Source organism: Salarias fasciatus, chromosome 14, assembly GCF_902148845.1.
Source record: "Salarias fasciatus chromosome 14, fSalaFa1.1, whole genome shotgun sequence".
Classification (NCBI taxonomy): Eukaryota; Metazoa; Chordata; class Actinopteri; order Blenniiformes; family Blenniidae; genus Salarias; species Salarias fasciatus.
In genome coordinates, this window is record NC_043758.1 from 12,555,254 (window position 1) to 12,571,068 (window position 15,815).

The 15,815-nt window shown below is 42.3% G+C and overlaps 1 protein-coding gene across 1 annotated transcript in view; it reads left to right on the forward strand.

The window, feature by feature from the left end:
- The first annotated feature begins 5,261 nt into the window (after positions 1–5,261).
- Positions 5,262–15,815, forward strand: part of map3k10 (mitogen-activated protein kinase kinase kinase 10) — a 29,524-nt gene continuing 18,970 nt past the window's right edge. Inside the window, exon 1 of the mRNA XM_030107878.1 lies at positions 5,262–7,076. Within this exon, the coding sequence (XP_029963738.1) occupies positions 6,080–7,076 (997 nt within the window). The 5' untranslated portion in view covers positions 5,262–6,079. The remainder of the gene's footprint in view (positions 7,077–15,815) is intronic.

The window sequence follows — 15,815 nt, forward strand, 5'->3', positions numbered from 1 at the left end:
AGCATTTGACTTACAGTGTAAATAGAAAAAAAAACCCCACTTTTTATTCATCAATAGAGAAATTGTCAGCATAGTAAAAATCCAAAAATATTAGTTTTAATTTCAGTTTTGTTCTCATTTGAATTTCCCATCATTTCTCCATCCTTAAAACTGAATTTCTCCAACATCGGCAGCAGAATGCCGGAACAGAGCGAAGACCGTGAGAAAGACACTCACGTTCACACCTAGAGACAAACTGGAGTCACCAATAAATCTGAGATCTTTGCTTTTTTTCTTCGGGGGGACACTCACAAACAGACCATGCAGACTCTAAACAAGTAGCCCCACAAGCCCAGCTTGTACATGTACATTTTACGACAAGCAATGATAGGAGCAAGAGATGTGAACTTGGAGTCAGAGTTTCATGATTTTAATGTCACTGCTGACAAGTCACAAATGTGACTCCCAGAGGAAGACTCCTCTACAGCTCCTCAGTCACTGACTGTGGCAGCCCACTGCTTATATGTCTAGTTTAGGTTAAATATGAATTTATTATGGGGATCCATAAAATATTTGTTGCATTTGAAATTGTCTCAGCTAAATATTGATTTTAATTCTTTTGATCTGCATTCTTGTAACCAATATATTTATTCTTGAAAAAGAGAAATGCCTTCTTTACATTTTGTTTTCATACACAGTTTGTCTGAGAAATGTGTTTTGAAACGAAATATTTCACGTTGGAAAATTTTTACCAAATTCCCTCCACTGACAGTAAAACCAGATGTGAGAAGTTTGGAATGCTTTCAAATTTTACCTGTGAGATTTTCCACATATAACTATAAGAAACACCAGTTTAATGAATCATTATCAGTATTTAATCTTTAGGTACCCACTCATAAGTAGCCTAACAAATAGTTAGAAGCACATTTAAAATATCTTCACGTGTTGCTGGGATGTTAGTAACATTTATGCTGAATTACTCTTTAAACTACAATAAAAATTGTTGGAATAGTGAAAGGGTAAAAGTAGAATCACTTCTGAATTTTTTTATTTATTGAAAAGAAAAACAGATTTTCATTGAATCAGTAAATAAGATTTTTTTTCCCATCACAAATAGAATTATGTATTTGTTATTTTCATGTGAATATATACAGTGTACTTTATTTTGAATAATAATCATGTTGTATATTCTTTATGACATGAGTTTGAATCAGAGTCAGGTCTTTCTTTGAAGAGTCTGCACGTTCTCTCTGTGCCCCTCCTTAATTGAATATAATGCTGAGGCGATGTCTTCAGGGTGTAAGCTGCCGGTATCAGACCTTTACCAGAATGAAGCAGTACAGAATTACAGAATATCAATGGATCACTCACAAATTGGCCAACAGCGCAGCTCTGTGGTCGATTAGCATAATATTCCTCGGTGATTTTTTTTTTTTTTTTTAATTTTAAAATGGCTTTGTAATCTGATGCATGACTATGCTTAGAAAACATTTGAATTTCACTGAATTTTCAGTGACTTTTGCATTGTGTAAGGGTGTGTTTATTCAATTAGGATCACAAGTTTCACTTTTGTAGTCACATTTTCACAAAAATCAGTGGCATGAGCAGCATTTCAAATCGACCACAATAAATGCACTTTTTTGATTTTTTGGTTGTAACATATTACCTTTAGAAAAAAAAATAATCAGAAAGGTTAAGCAAGAACACATTTTGTTGTTTATTTTCATAGTACGGTACTTTTAAACAAGTATTTTTGTTAAGTTGATGCAAGTTATTGCCATATCAAATAAATAAGTAAATAAAACAAACTAAGCTATGGATGGTGGAGTGTATGCATTTGTTCAAATTACGGAAAATACATTCACACATCCATCTTCTATACTATATTATTATGATCACAGTTTGCTGCAGCTAGTCCCAGATATATGGGCCCAGTTAAAATACACTGTGGACATGCTGCCAGACAGAGCAAACAGAAAGACAGACAGCCATGGATAATTGAGGGTCACCAATTAACAGTGTTGGACAAGTTACTTTCAAAAAGTAATTATAGTTACTAGTTGCTTCGTAACTGGGTAACTAAGTTACAATATTTTAAAAGTAACTAATCCCTTGACAAAGAAGCTTTTGTGTTACTTTAACAAAACGTGTTCAAACATGTCATAGAATTTGGATCCCCTCTTAACTTTAAGATGCATGTTCAATTATTTTTTTTTTTAAATAAAAATTAATAAATGATTAATGAAATGAATGGACACTTGACAGAATAAATTACAAACAGATCAAATGTTGCTGTGTGATAATATGAGAGAAGACACCTATCAATTTTGATTTGCAACTGTAGACAGCATTTCTACATTTGTAAAATGTGTTTATTTTAGCGTCATTACTCCATCACTGTTCTTATAAAGCTCAATTTGACCCGGGTGCGCAAATGAGCAGCTATGCAAATCAGATGATGACGTCATTTAGAACGTTTCTCACTGTGGAGTTGACACCAATGTATCATTTTAAATTCCTTCATCATCTAATTTGACCCAGATATCCAAATGAGCAGCTGTGCAAATTAGATGTTGATGTTATTTAGAACTTTGCTGACTGAAGAATTGGCATGTATCAGTTTTAAAGCAAAATCGTTGGGTTTTTTGTCAACCCAATAAAGCATCATATGCATCATATTTTATTGAATTGTGAAAGATTTAATGCAAATACAGTATTACCATTATTTCACATTATGCACTTTCATTTACATTATTATGACACTGTAATATGTATACTACAATTCACCACTCAATTCAATTAAGCTTTATTTATAAAGCGTCATGTACAACATATGATTAGTTATAGTTGCTAGTTACTTGTTCAAAAAAAGTAAGTGAGCCAGAAAGTGAGTTTCAATATTTTAAAAGTAACTAATTACTAGGCAAAGTAACTATTGTAATAATTAAAAAAATGTGTTTAAATATGTCAGGATCCCCTCTTAATGGAACTTTTAGATGCATACTCAAATTATTTATTTTAAAACTTCACTGCCAATTCACCTCACATGCGTGATTTTTCGACTATAGAAAATAAAAACACCACAGAAAGGCCCAGCTCGTACTCAAACCCACAACAGTCACTGTGAGGTGAGAGCACTAACCTCTCCTGCACTGTACAGCCCTTTGCTTCCATATGTTTCACATATTCAAGTGCAGAGAACAATGAAGTCAAACATTAGGATCAATACATGCCTCAAACAGATGAATGCAATCAATCAATAAAGGTTGAATTAAATGTAATTATATGCAGCTTATTCCAAATAGAAACATGGAGACATTAAAAGGTTTACCTTGCAGGAGGGGCGTCCCAGTCTTGGCATGACTGTGATGGTTTGAACAGATAATGACCAGGGGGCCTCAATTAAAGCAACGAGTATCAATAGTAGCTGTGAGATAAAGAAGACACTGAATGCCTAAAAAGTGTTTTTATATACACCAGAGGGCAGTATTGCTCATATTTTGATAGGCGTGATCGCTATTGTTAGAATAAAATCAATCATTGCTTAATTTTGATTTGAATTGCCTTGAAATATGAATTATTGGAGCACGAGGTTTTATATTTCATTTGAATAACAGTTGTTATGAACAATTTATTAGGACTGGGAACAAGTTAAATACTTAACAGAGGGAATTTATACTTATAGATTTGCTGTTACTAAATAGTAAAACGAAACAAAGGGTGCGTGGTCGTATGTTGTGGTGTCATTGAGGAACAGATTATGAATGCTGGGTGATGCATTACCAAGTAGAATAAACCTTCTATGGTCTTCAACTATGTAAGACTCAATGTGTATTGCAATGTACTACATCATTGTAATGCAATGTAGACGTTAGTCTATTAGAAACTGGCAATATGAGGACAATACTGTGCAAAATTGTACATGATTTCAGGAATTTATACAGTGAGACACGCATCATGTTTGCTAATTATCGAGGATATTGTGAATTATTCACGTTTGTCTGCTGTCAGAATGATGTAGGTCAGCAGGAGAGCCGTATAGGACTACATTACCCAGAGTGCACCGGCACACTCCCACCAGCAGCTTGTTCCAACAAACTGCAGTGTGTTCTTTTCAGCCCTGCGCGGTGCGCAGCGCCCCGATCTGCACGCTGGAGACCTGAGTCCGGCTGCTGTGCGGTCCACGCGCCGTATCATCCACACCTTTTGAAGATCAGAGCCGTCTGAGGCTACGTCGCTCCTGCCTGTGTGCGCAGCACCCCGGTGTATTTGGATGCAAAGTCAGCCTAAAGACTGACAGCCCCGGATCCCGGAATGTTACGCATTATTTATGGGAGAGCGGTGTGTTTGGGAACGATGGAGCTTCGGACAGCTGGATGAGCGGCGCGGACGGGGACTCTCGGGAGCGTTTTAATCTGCCGGATAAACTGGGTTACGGACCTGTAATGTTCCCCCTTCTTCTACTTGGATGCTAAACCATACGCCCATGCGATGGTGTCAGTAGATGTTGCTCCGCTCAACGTCCAGGTTTGGTTACAGCAAAGGCGAATTGTTTACGTATTGAAATGATGCTGTCTGGAACGGAGGATACAAGGAACGGCTGGATGCGAGCAGCATTTTTACGCACGTAACAAGAGATTGTTTATTATTATTATTATTATTATTATTATTATTATTATTATTATTATTATTATTTCTCCTGGGATGGGCTGTCGATCTGTTGCTAAAGGAAACATGGAGACAGTGGATCTCGTCGCCTTTTCCATTGGATCACTCGTACAGTAATGCTGCAATGCCTCCATGCAAACCCTCGTCGACAATATTTTTTCCACCTTGTTGCTGTCGTGTGACGGCTTCTCTCTCTGCTGGACAAGTCGTGGACAATTAGGGGGGAAAAAAAACCCGCACCTTGACAGCGCCGCTGTAGAGACTGACTGGTGGTGTGGAAGCGGGACCATGCGCGCTCACGGAGCAGCGGGATAATGAGAAATGGTCGCATCTCTTGTCTGTGTCTGTCACAGACGAGTTTCTTGTCGAACCCACAGCTCGTCACCATCCCAAATGTAGCCCGGCGGAGGCGCCCGCTGGACCAGGCCGCTGCTCGGAGACGGAGGCGGGTTTGTTGCGCTCAGACGCGGCTGGATGCTGCTGAACATGGTGCCACTTCGCAGCTCCCGTGTTGAATACCCGCCTCGGATCGCCTGTTCGACTTCCCAACTGTCTTAAAATGGACGAGGAACGACTGAATCGGCTCATGCATGTGTAGGATTCAGCTGCCAGGACTGGCTTGTTGTGGGGATGTAGGATTTTTTTTTTTTTTTCATTCCTCACCCAATATAGAGAAATAGATTATAGCCCATATAGAGAGAGATGGCCGGCGGGGGAGGTGCATCTACACAGGGCTGGATGGGAAATAATGAGGACCCCTGCTCAGAGGATTTCACCCAGTTCATACACAGGCTGCAGTTTTTATTGGCAGCCAAATAGTCCATTTTCCATCTGACAATCAGCTGTGGCTTTATCGTCACCTCAGTCACTGGTGATACACTCACAATCATGATAAATGACCACAGAAGTGTTCATCTGGGAAAATAATTCAGAACTATAAATACATTATGTGCTCATATTTTGTTTCTTTATTGTGCCAGTAAATTGACATTAAGTATGGAACTGCTTTATTAACTTTAGAGTGAAGTTTATGGCCCAACGGGAGGAAAAAATGCCTTGATTTAATTTCACGGCTCATTCCCTGATCAGATAAACACACGTTCATGTTTCCTGTGAGAGTTTAGGGCAGCATTTTATCAAAGCACACTAACAATCACTGAGGTATTGTGAGAAGCCACATTCATGGATCCGCTCCTCTGAGTGTCATTGTTCGACTTGATGTATATCAGCCCTGAATGAACTTGCCTTTGGGAATACATGTTACTTACACACTGCATAGCAACAGCACAGCAACAACTGGTGACAGGACTTGGCACGGATTCAGCAGTGAAATGTGGCGACGGGGAAGAGCAGTTGCAGCTCTCTGAGCCTCTGATCCCCTCTCCCCTCCGCTGGTGGTCGAGGACACCCTGTCTCAGCCGATGGGCCCCGTATGGATTTTGTGCCTGAGTTGACAAAGGGCAGGCCGACAGTGTCACACAGAAGTCAGGCTGCCATGAACCCATACGGCAGAGCGAGCAGCACAGCAGCCCCCCTGTCTTGCACCAGCTGTGGGGGCTGCTGCTCTCCGCCACCCCCTTGCCTCGTCCCCCCTGGGCCTCCCTCCTCTACTACCTCCTCCTCATCCATTCCCCCGAATATGACACCTCCCCCGCCGATGTTTCCCGCTCCAGTTCTGCAGGTGGAGAATGGCAGCAGCTGGAACTCCTCCACCATCTCTGACTCGCCGGACTCCCACCCCGGTCACAGATGTGGGGGCAGCAATCCCAACCCCTACTGGACAGCAGTGTTTGACTATGAAGCCACGGCCGATGAGGAGTTAACCCTGCGGCGGGGGGACCTCCTGGAGGTTCTCTCCAAAGACTCCAAAGTATCTGGGGATGAGGGTTGGTGGACAGGTAAGATCCAGGACAAGGTGGGTATCTTTCCAAGCAACTACGTCACGAGGGGAGACGCCGCCAGCTACCAGCAGCTGACGGCAGGAGGGCTGGTGGCAGGGGGTGTGGGTGAATGCCCCTTGGAGATTGACTTTACTGAACTGCTCCTGGAGGAGGTAATAGGAGCCGGCGGGTTTGGAAAGGTGTACAAAGGAGTATGGCGGGCAGAGGAAGTCGCTGTAAAGGCCGCCAGGCAGGATCCAGATGAGGATATTAGTGTCACAGCGGAGAGCGTGCGGCAGGAGGCCAGGCTGTTCTGGATGCTCCGGCATCCCAACATCATCGCCCTCCGTGGGGTCTGCCTGCGAGAGCCCAACCTGTGCTTGGTGATGGAGTATGCCAGAGGGGGGGCTCTCAACCGAGCCCTCGCTGGGAAGAAGGTCCCTCCGAGAGTTTTGGTGAACTGGGCTGTCCAAATCGCTACTGGGATGGACTATCTACACAACCAGGCGTTCGTTCCCATCATCCACAGAGACCTCAAGTCCAGCAATAGTAAGTACTTCAATTAACTGTCATTTATCTTTTGTGTAATCGAACATTTGCCGAGATTATGGATTTATAGTGTCAGAGGTTTTCTTGTGAGACACAGTGGGAAGGTGGGAGGGAAGATGTCCATGAAGGAAATGCATACTAAAATCCCTCATTGTCACCTCAGTCTCGTCCCTTTGTGGTTACCAGGTTTGATCGATTCTATTAGGTGTTTACATGTTCTGCCTGCATGCATTTTCTCCAGGGAAAACTTTACATTTCTCCGAAAGTCTGAAGACATGCAAATTCTTCTGTGACTGTAAATAGCCTGTAGGTGTAAGTGCGTATGAGTGAATGTCATTAGCATGTTTTAGTCCCGTGTCTTCTACCCCCCTCCCTAACGTCAGCCTGCAGCTTGACTCACATTGCTGGATGGCTGGATTGGCGAAGACATGGATGTATAGATGCATGAATGTTGCGTGGAGATGGAGCATCATGGTCTTCAAACGATGAAATCAGTTCTCTCGATGTTACATTTCACTCAGAGGTGACAACCTTGAGGGAGAATTTCTTCTCACAGTTTGACACAGTAAATGCAAATCAGTCATACTCTTTTCAAAACTAAGGTATAACAAGCTAAGAGCAAACATTCCCTCCAGTGAGTCAGGCTGCTTGGAATGAGCCATTTAGCCACTCCTTCTATTAAGACTTGTGTTTGGAGCAGATACAGTTTAACTTTGGCCAACATGAGTAGCACTGGCTACTCATAAGAAGTCACCTCGGTATTCAATTAAAGAAAATGCATTTTCACTTTACAAACGCTCCAAATCATCCATGTTAGCATTTACTATAAAACTCTTCAAACTATGCAAATAAACTGATCGAGTGAAATGAAATCCTCGCGTGGTCTATCAAACAGAATCAACAGAACTAAATAAACAAATCTGAGAGCAGCAGGGTTACTGGCTTTATTTATTCATCTTCACTTTATTTGCGCAGTATGTAGAGAGGACGTTATTTTGTCACGGAGGTAGGAGAAAAGCTGTAGGATAAAACGCTCCTGAATGTAGAATTTGTGATAAGATCTTTTCAGATTAGTTTGAAGACAGATTTAAAGCTAAATATTATATCATGATTGAAACTGTACTGTGGTGTCAATTAACTGAAGGCAGCAGGTATTATGTTTTTTGCACACTGCAGAAAATGTTGATAGTAAAAGCTTACCACAACTGGGTTGAACTTACTCCATTCAGTGTAAATAGATGTAATGCAAGCCATTTAAATAAATAGAAAGCAATAAATAAAGCACAAAAAAATCATATAAAACATGTATAACTTAGAGCTTTCTATCAACAAAATGTTCCCAATAATTAAAAGTGGGCAGTTAACATAACATGAGGACGAAAAAGATGCCTGAGTTTGGTCAAAAACTGTTACAGAGTTGCTGTAGTTATTTCACCCTCTCACAGTCGTTTCAAGACGTTACTGAAAGGTGATCAGCCTGTGCTGACATTGATTTCTAGTGCATGATGGGAGGTTTCGGGAGCCTTGACACAGAGGGGGAAACTTAAATTGAGCGCAGTAGGGAAGCCTGAGTCCTGGAGAAATGCTCTCTCTCTCTCTCTCTCTCTCTCTCTCTCTCTCTCTCTCTCTCTCTCTCTCTCTCTCTCTCTCTCTCTCTCTCTCTCTCTCTCTCTCTCTCTCTCTCTCTCTCTCTCTCTCTCTCTCTCTCTCTGCCATCTTTTCCCTGTCAGCTCTCCCTGCACCTCCTCCTGCTCTTCTTCCCCTCCTCAAGGAGAGCAGTTCTGCTCTGCAACTCACTGAGCTATTTTTGGTCCTTTGTGCTACTTGCTGTTTAAAGACGCAGTTGCAGTTGTTGGTGCATCAAAGACATAATACACAGCCGGCGTCTAAAGTGCATTTGTGCGCGTTACAAGTGCAGGGCAGACTGTGTGTTTATCCCAAGTGACATGAGTGATGGGGGAGGGAGTGTGCAAATATGGGTGGTGTGTGCAGGATGCTGACTAAAGGCCTTTTAATGAGGGACACGGTGGAATTGCAGCTTGAAAACGCTCACTGCTGATCTGTTGAAATGTCTCTCCATCTCCAGTCTTCTGCCTTCTTTCACACTCCAGCATCCCTTGCTCCCCATTCCCTCCCTTCCCGTGCGGCTGGGAGAGCAGCGATGTGGGATCAGATGCGTATTGGACGGCGGAGCCTTGGCAACAACGCCACAACGCTGCCTTCCCGTGGTGACATGGGCACTGCTTCTGTGTCACTGAGTCATACAGCTGCTAGCCGCTGTCAGCTGCAGTGCAAAATGTCAGTCCCCTAATTTAGAGTATTGTGCGAGAGAAAATAGCAACTGAAAAGATGCAGGAATGTCTCAGGGAGGGCTCGAACCCTCACCCCTCCCCACCGAAATGATGACTCTCGCTGCAAATGGGTGCTAATCATTAAGAATGTAATTATATGACTCAGACTGGCACAGAGGGATGCTTGCGTTTGTCCTCATGATGCCCGAAAGGGCGAAAAGCGTTGTGAGCAGAAAGCGAGACGGAGGAGAGAATCAAAAGACTGGGCAGAAGAACTGGTGGGGAGAAAATGAACTTGGGGACCAGAGAGAGAGTGAAGCGGCACGAAACGGGAGAGCAGACCGTGATGGGAAAGAACAAGAGAAGGAGAGCGTGGGGGACAAACAGTGGTTCATCTCAGTTTAGGGTTACACCTCAGCCCATTGTCCAGGTGCGCTGCTCTCAGGTGTCCTCTTCAAACCGCCGACCACTTGGCATGGATGCGGTGACAGAGCGGCTCAGCCCCCGAGCCACTTCCCCCGTCTCCCCCCAGCCGGCTTCACAGCTCCGTAAACAATCTTCACTCCCTCTTCACCACAGCAAAACGTGACATCCTTCGATTGGTGTGTGTTTGAAGCCGTGTGTGAATTTTTCATTACACAGGAATTTTATTTTTGGCTCCCTCAGATGCTTTTTTTTTTTTTCTTCTTCTTCTTCTAAATTTATCCAGCTTCCGTTGATGTTTTTGAAGGCGTCGTCTGTGAGCATGTGTGATCGTGTGTGATCGTGTGTTTTTAACCTGCTGAGCGCTGCCGTCGGTCGGACTCGCAGTGGGCAAAGGGAGAGTGAGTCTGTGTATTACGGGGATAATCTGATTACCCTGACCTCCTTGGAGTGGTGTCACAGCATGTTTGTGGGCTGGCAGGTCATCAGCCCCGCGGTCATGCCTTACCTGTCACTCTCATCCGGGATCAGCGAGCGGTTTCTTAGAGCATAGGGCAGCAGTCCTCCTCACTTGCCTCAAACGCAGAAGGTAAAGAAACAGGAAAGGTGCTCTCTCGCAAAACTAGAAACATGAGAAGGACAGTTCAGATACATCATATTGGCATCATCCAACCTGATCCAGATCTGCTTTCCGTCACGGCCACTTCGCTCTGCATGTGAGAGACGCCTGGAGCTTCCAGCCCAGCACGGCTCTAAATCTCTTGCCAGACTCTTCTCCTCTGTTGTTCCCAAATGGTGGAACAAACTACCAAACTCTGTGCGTTCTGACGAGTCCCTGTCTACTTTCAAGAGACAATTGAAGACTCAATTGTTCAGAGAACACCTAGGGACTTAATCCAACTCCATCTTTGGGGTAGAATAGGTCAGGTGGTCTAAAACCCAGCACTTAAGTACCACTGACTAAGTTGACCGGAAAAAAATAAAATAAAATAAATAAATAAAATAGGGGGGGTTAGTGGCTCCTCTTCTGCAACTTGATGGCAACTCCCTCGACCAATCTCACTTGAAGCATTTGAAGCATTTTCTAATGGTTTCTTTCTTATGTCTGTATTCTTGCCTGTGTTGTACGTCGCTTTGGACAAAAGTGTCTGCTAAATGAAATTGTAGAATCGTATCAATGTCTGAATTTCAGCTAAGCACCTTTTTTTTTTAAACCAGTTTATCTATTATCAGTCAATCAAACTTTATTTACACAGCAGTTTTCATCCATGTTGGCACATTTTGAAGTGGTTAACAATTGAACAACACAATAAGACAAAAAATAAAGGCAAAAAAACATAAAATACAAGGCAAGAAAAAGCAAAAAAGCAATGAAAAAGCACACTAAGAATGATTATTACAACTAAATAAACTTCATTTAGTCATATATTAAGAATACCAAAATGCAATGAGCTAGTTTTTAAAAGGAAGCAGATAATATTTTAACTATTTATTCATATATGTCAAAACTTCAGTAGCAGAAGCAACATTCTTGACAAATTTAAGCCATGATTGTTACATCTCTAGTTCACATCTTTAGACAGGAACTGATTCATGAAGCTTTGTAAGATTTCACTTGTCTGTTTTGGACTGTGAGTGTGTGTAAACCTCAGGGAGTTGTTTAAAGCTTTCTGGAAGACCATTTTGTTCTCACTGAGTGAGAGATAATGCACAAATGACACTTGATTGACATGGTACTTTTCAAACTGTTGATACAAAGTTCTTCACAGAAAATGATAAATTTTGAAGGACAGAATGCATTAAATGAACGGATGTTGGCGATGGAGGACACAAATGATGAGTAGTTCAGGAGCTGCTGGATAGACCATGTGCAGGTCTTCACCTGTTGTCGGTAAAGGTTCAGTGTCTGTTGTTTGAACAGTTAATCTTTTCCGCTGTTGTGGTGTGAATTTGTAATTTTAACTTTTTGTAATTTATTTCTGATAAAAACTCAGTAACTTGATTATACGGAGCAAATATGCTAAAATGTTATACAATGCAAATTGTTTAATTTTGTAATCATTTAATTTTGCTGTCCTTAATTTCTGTGTAAATGTGGATGAAATGTTGAAAAGAGAATTGTCATAATAGCCGTTCAATCCAACGACTGAATCTAATCTCACAGGACAATTATGAAAATCCACAGTTTAGGTGGTTTTGTCAATAAATTTAGAAATCTATGGTAATAAATTCTGTTGCCACCGCAGTGATGTGAATTGTGACCCATGTTGAAGCGACACACACTCCGTCAGTGATACTTCAGACGAGCTCCGCCGAAGCAGTGAGTCAGCTGCTGGTAAGACAATACAGGTGAAGTGATCACCTGTTACCAACAACAGAAAGACAGGCTGGGCCGCCACTGCAGCCGGTGCTCACGTAAGCATCATGCTGTAGTTACACCATCCAGATACATGCAGCTTATACCTGATGTTTGTCTTTGACTTTCAAATTGCTGCGCAGTAACGTTTCACTCAGGCTCCATATGAAGCTCCTGAAGTTGAACTATAAGCTGGTGGCGTTGAAACACTCGATAAAGACGGAGCGAGGCTGACATTAGCTGGTGTTTCGGCTGATATGAAGCTTCAAATAGAAGCTTTGTTTACATTGTCAACATTCATATTCATGGTGGGAGCCCTGTGTCCCATAGACAGCCTGCCAAGTCTGCACAAAACAAAACTAGGAGGAATTAATTTGATAAATGAGCTCTTTGTACTTTTTGAGATTTTCTTTTGTTTCAGTCGATGTATTGACCACAGCACACTACACGCACGTGCTGTAATAGCTACTTAGCAGACGAGCAAGATATGGAATATATTCAGTTTCATTAAAAAGTCTGTGTTTGGCTCTGCAAGTGTATGTATGTGTGTGTGTGTATGTGTGTGTGTGAATGTAAGAGTGAGTCTGTTGAGGAAAGGATTAGAGTGGTGGCCAGCCGGCTGCTAATCCCTCAGAGAGACAGAGTGCGGGCCGAGACTGTGACTCTTGTGCGAGGACTGGTGTGCAAAACTGTTATCGTGTCAGCTTGTTAGCTGGAGGTGTGGAAGTTAATCATGGACATCGCGGCTCCGAACAGTGATATGCATGAATAATATGTGCCAACATGTCTTTTTCAGGCAATGATTAACTACAGTAAGACGCCCAGGAAAAGCAGGAATACACGAATGCTTGAGTTTTAACAGTGTTTATAGGAGATAGTAAAGAAAATAGTGAAATTCATTCATGTTTCCTTTACCCAAAGACGTGCTGTGTAGGTTAATTTGTGAATCTGAATTGACTTTAACTGAAAGTTTGTGTGGATGGTTGTCTGTCTCTCGCTGTTTGCTCTGGACCGGTGACTGTGCAGGGTTTTGTCAGGGATATAAGACATATGTTCATCTTTTTTTTTTTTTTTGTTGTGAAACATCTTTTTGATATTATGACACATGTGATATATATATGATCTTCACACTTAGTTATCTTCTGAAATAGTTTAGTCTCTGCTCATCGCAATCTATCTATCTTCAGACTTTGTTTCTTTAAAATGCTCTTAAATGCCCTAATGGGCTGTTAAATATTCCTCCAGCTCTTATTTGAAATGTACCACCTCCTTTTTTTATGATCGGTGTCCCTTCCTTGTTTTTATTTTAGGATTGTGTGCAGTAGGAAAAAAAAAAGAATTAAATTACAAAAAGATATATTGAGGCAATCTGGCAGGCCAAAGATGTGGCACACTGACGTTTGAGAAGATTTGTTGCTTTTTATCATATTATAGTGAAACTGTGAAAATCGAAAATGAATTTTCAGTGTGTTTGAATTTCTCTGTTGTATAAGCGTTGCTGATAGTGACAGCTCTTTGAACTTTATATTGAGAGTTGATCTCATCAGATTCCAAAATCCATCCTGTAAATGAACTTTATTCCTTCTATCTGCTGCTTGTAAATGAAATAATGAGGAAACAACATATCCCTGGCCCTGGAACACCTGGAAAAGCTGAAATGTACACTCAGCACATCTTTTAAGCGCTTCATGGAAAAAAGCAAATGCTGAAAACAGTCTCCCTGTGCAAATATTTATGGAGCTGATTGTGTGTCTGTGAGCTCGGTGCGGTTGTACTGCATGCGAGCCGCGTTCGCATGATGATCGTTCAGCGGGACACGCTGGCACTGGGGCATAGAACTCCTACTATCATGCACACACACTCGTGGGCTCATTGCAGCGCCGCAACAATGACCCCATTCTCACACACAGCAGCCGAAGACAGAGCGAGAGCAGGGCTCACAAAGGCAGGAGTCACTGCAGGGGGACGCAGCAGAGGACGGGAGATGGAGACGGTGAGGGGCGACTGCAGGCCGCGGATGACAGAGTGGAGAGATGGATGGAGGCGACGCGGGATGGGGAGAGGATCTGAGCAGGAATGCAGCGGTTGTAGAGAAAACCCCTGGAGGCTTCAACTGGGAAAAGGGAATAGAGAGATGGATGGGGGAGGGAGGGATGAGGACAGGAGCAGCAAAGGGCCAGTTTGAGAGGAGGTCAAGCCATTCTTCTTTTCTCTCAGAGACAGCTACAGATTAAGGCTAACGGTCTTGGAGCGCTGTGGGCTGCAGCTTTTTACTATCTGTCTTTACTATCTTTACTGCTGACCCCAATATCCTCACACAGCTGAGTATTTGAACATACTTTAATTTGCATACACAAATATTACCATGGCAACCATATGTTGAATAATGTTCAACATTTAGTATTGCGACTGTGGTTTAAAAAAAGTCCTGTATGGCCTGTTTATAAGGCAATCAGCCACAACATTATGACCACTGATAAGGGAGATGAATAACACTGATTTACACTGATTCATGGTGTCTTTTTTCATGAGTGAGCTATTTAAGCAACAAGTATCGGTCAACCTGCAGGACCCAAAGACTTTTAGATACCACACAACACCTCCAGGTCCAGTGGAGTTCACGCTTTAATGGATCATTGCTGTGTTGGCAGCAAAAATGGGACCTGCACAATATTTACTTACTTATTTATTTATGATTTCATCTGAAAGACATTAATGAAGGAGCAGTTTAAGAGTTATTAGTCAATAAAAAGTATATTATATTACAACTATGATATTATTATATTGTCATGTTGTCATTTAGGCTACTAAATATTATTTGGGTAAGTGTTTTAGTAAGTGTACTTTTTATTGAAGGGGCAGAAGCAACATTATAGGACTTACTAAGCTAAGTTTGGAAGGCCGAGCTCACCGCAGACCGATAAAAGAACACAGGCGGACAGAGGGAGCGGGAGAGGGAGGATTATCGGAAGGACTTTGGACCGTGCTCACTTCACTGGCAGTGTGTGAATTTGGCCTTGCTGGTAACAGATGTTTGTCAAAGAGAAATGCCGCCGACTTTCAGCCCGCCTCGGAGAGCGAGAGCCGACTGCGGAGCGACCGCGGCACAGTGACACCAGTCACAGGCTGCATTATTCCCAACAGATACATGTGCATGCTGCGCCCACACGCACAGAGTGAAACACACGTCGCTATTATTTTCTCCACCAGTCAATAAAAAGTTGATTTGAGGCCAGTGAACAGTGGCTGTTCAGCAGCTCGGGCTCCCTGTGGAGCTGCCAAACACACTGACACACATTCACACGTCCTCGGCCTGCATGTTTCTGTACGTTTTACACCGTTTTCTCTCTCTACACTGCACTGTAACAGAAATGCATGAACACAGCACATTATTTCAGATGTTCAGCTTCTTTTCAGTGGTCGTTGTTCAAATATTCATTAAGATCTTTGTCGCATTTTCGACTCTGTACTGTGTTCTTATATAATCACACACATGTATTTACTTGTATGTACATATCACCGATTACGTAACTGTTGTGAATTTGCATAAACAGACATACCCCTGGAAGAGCTTACATATTTATTTGCTCCTGTCTGCAAAACACATCTGAAAGCTGTCTGACTGCACTACTATCAGGCCAGAATCAAACAAAGAACTCTCCGTGAACA